Genomic DNA, 1,101 nt, shown 5'->3' on the forward strand with positions numbered 1-1,101 from the left:
AAAAGAGGACCATCGAGCAATTGAAAATTCTGTAACAACCAATCACGTTTGGCGTTGAGCGAAAAGAGACTACTCGAACGAATGTTGGACGCAATGCTAAGCGACACACCGCCACGCTAATAGAAAAGTAGCCGTGGAAGGCGAGCGAGCGCAGTTCTCGTTTGACGTTGGGTTCTGTGCGGTGGTTGCGTTGCGCCGTTCATGTGTGTGTGTGTGCGGACGTGTTTGTGAGAATATTTTTTTAATGATCATTTTCATCCTGCGTATTACACATATTATATGTGCAGGTAGATGGGTTCCAGCGTAAACGGCAAGTAGTGGTATATTGCTGGTTAATCCATTCGTGTATTCGATTGGTGGAGAATCGCACTAAAGTAGTTTTGTCAGTGGAACAAAGATCAACCACTAGAAATATGAAAAAAATCCAGTCGACAACGCAGAAGTTTGAAATGAAGAAGAGATGACGTCTCAATGATTGATGGAAAGTCATTTTATAGAAAAATTTGATTATGCTTCATTCATCGTGATGACCAGTAGTTATTTGAGGCATCACTTGTTGGGAATTGTGCGTGTCCACTACTATTATTTTTACCAGCACGTGTTATTTTATTTTCATTGTTGTCACTCTACGGATATGCACATGTGGATGCGTTGCAGCGAAGTCAGCAAATGAAGATCCAACAGTTAGACTGTTCAGAAGCGGAAATTATGCTCCGTGGTAGAAAATGGACGCGTACTGGACGTACGTGCTGTCACGTCTGACATTCCAGCTAAAGATTTCTAAATTCCACAGCATCAAGCAATCGACCGAAGAGTAAAACCGCACTCTTGATGCTGATCAAGCGCTGCTTTCCATGGAGACGTCCACTGACTTCGTTAGGGCCCCCAGAGGATGCTGTGGTTTGTGCATGCCATCGTTGCGCGGGCTGTACGCGTACCAAAAGTACCCGCACCGAACTGCTGAATCTTTGCCAATCGCAGTTCGGTGCCATCCGTAGAATGTACCATGAATTGCGGGAAAAAGATGCAGTATTGCAAAATGTTGATGATCCGAACATGCGAGCCGAGTTGGAAAGAGAATTTGAAGAACAAAGCGCATCC

The 1,101-nt window shown here is 44.4% G+C and overlaps 1 protein-coding gene across 1 annotated transcript; it reads right to left on the bottom strand.

Moving 5' to 3' along the window:
* Nucleotides 1–109: 109 nt before the first annotated feature.
* Tsp_05489 (hypothetical protein) lies at nucleotides 110–490 on the bottom strand (the record flags this gene model as incomplete). The annotated part of the gene is made up of 2 exons (XM_003371786.1): nucleotides 404–490; nucleotides 110–369 (listed from the first exon to the last, which is right to left on the bottom strand). Coding segments are annotated over exons 1-2 (347 nt in total), but the record flags the coding sequence as incomplete, so codon positions are not given.
* Nucleotides 491–1,101: the final 611 nt, after the last annotated feature.

This window comes from Trichinella spiralis, assembly GCF_000181795.1.
Source record: "Trichinella spiralis strain ISS 195 chromosome Unknown Scfld9, whole genome shotgun sequence".
Classification (NCBI taxonomy): domain Eukaryota; kingdom Metazoa; phylum Nematoda; class Enoplea; order Trichinellida; family Trichinellidae; genus Trichinella; species Trichinella spiralis.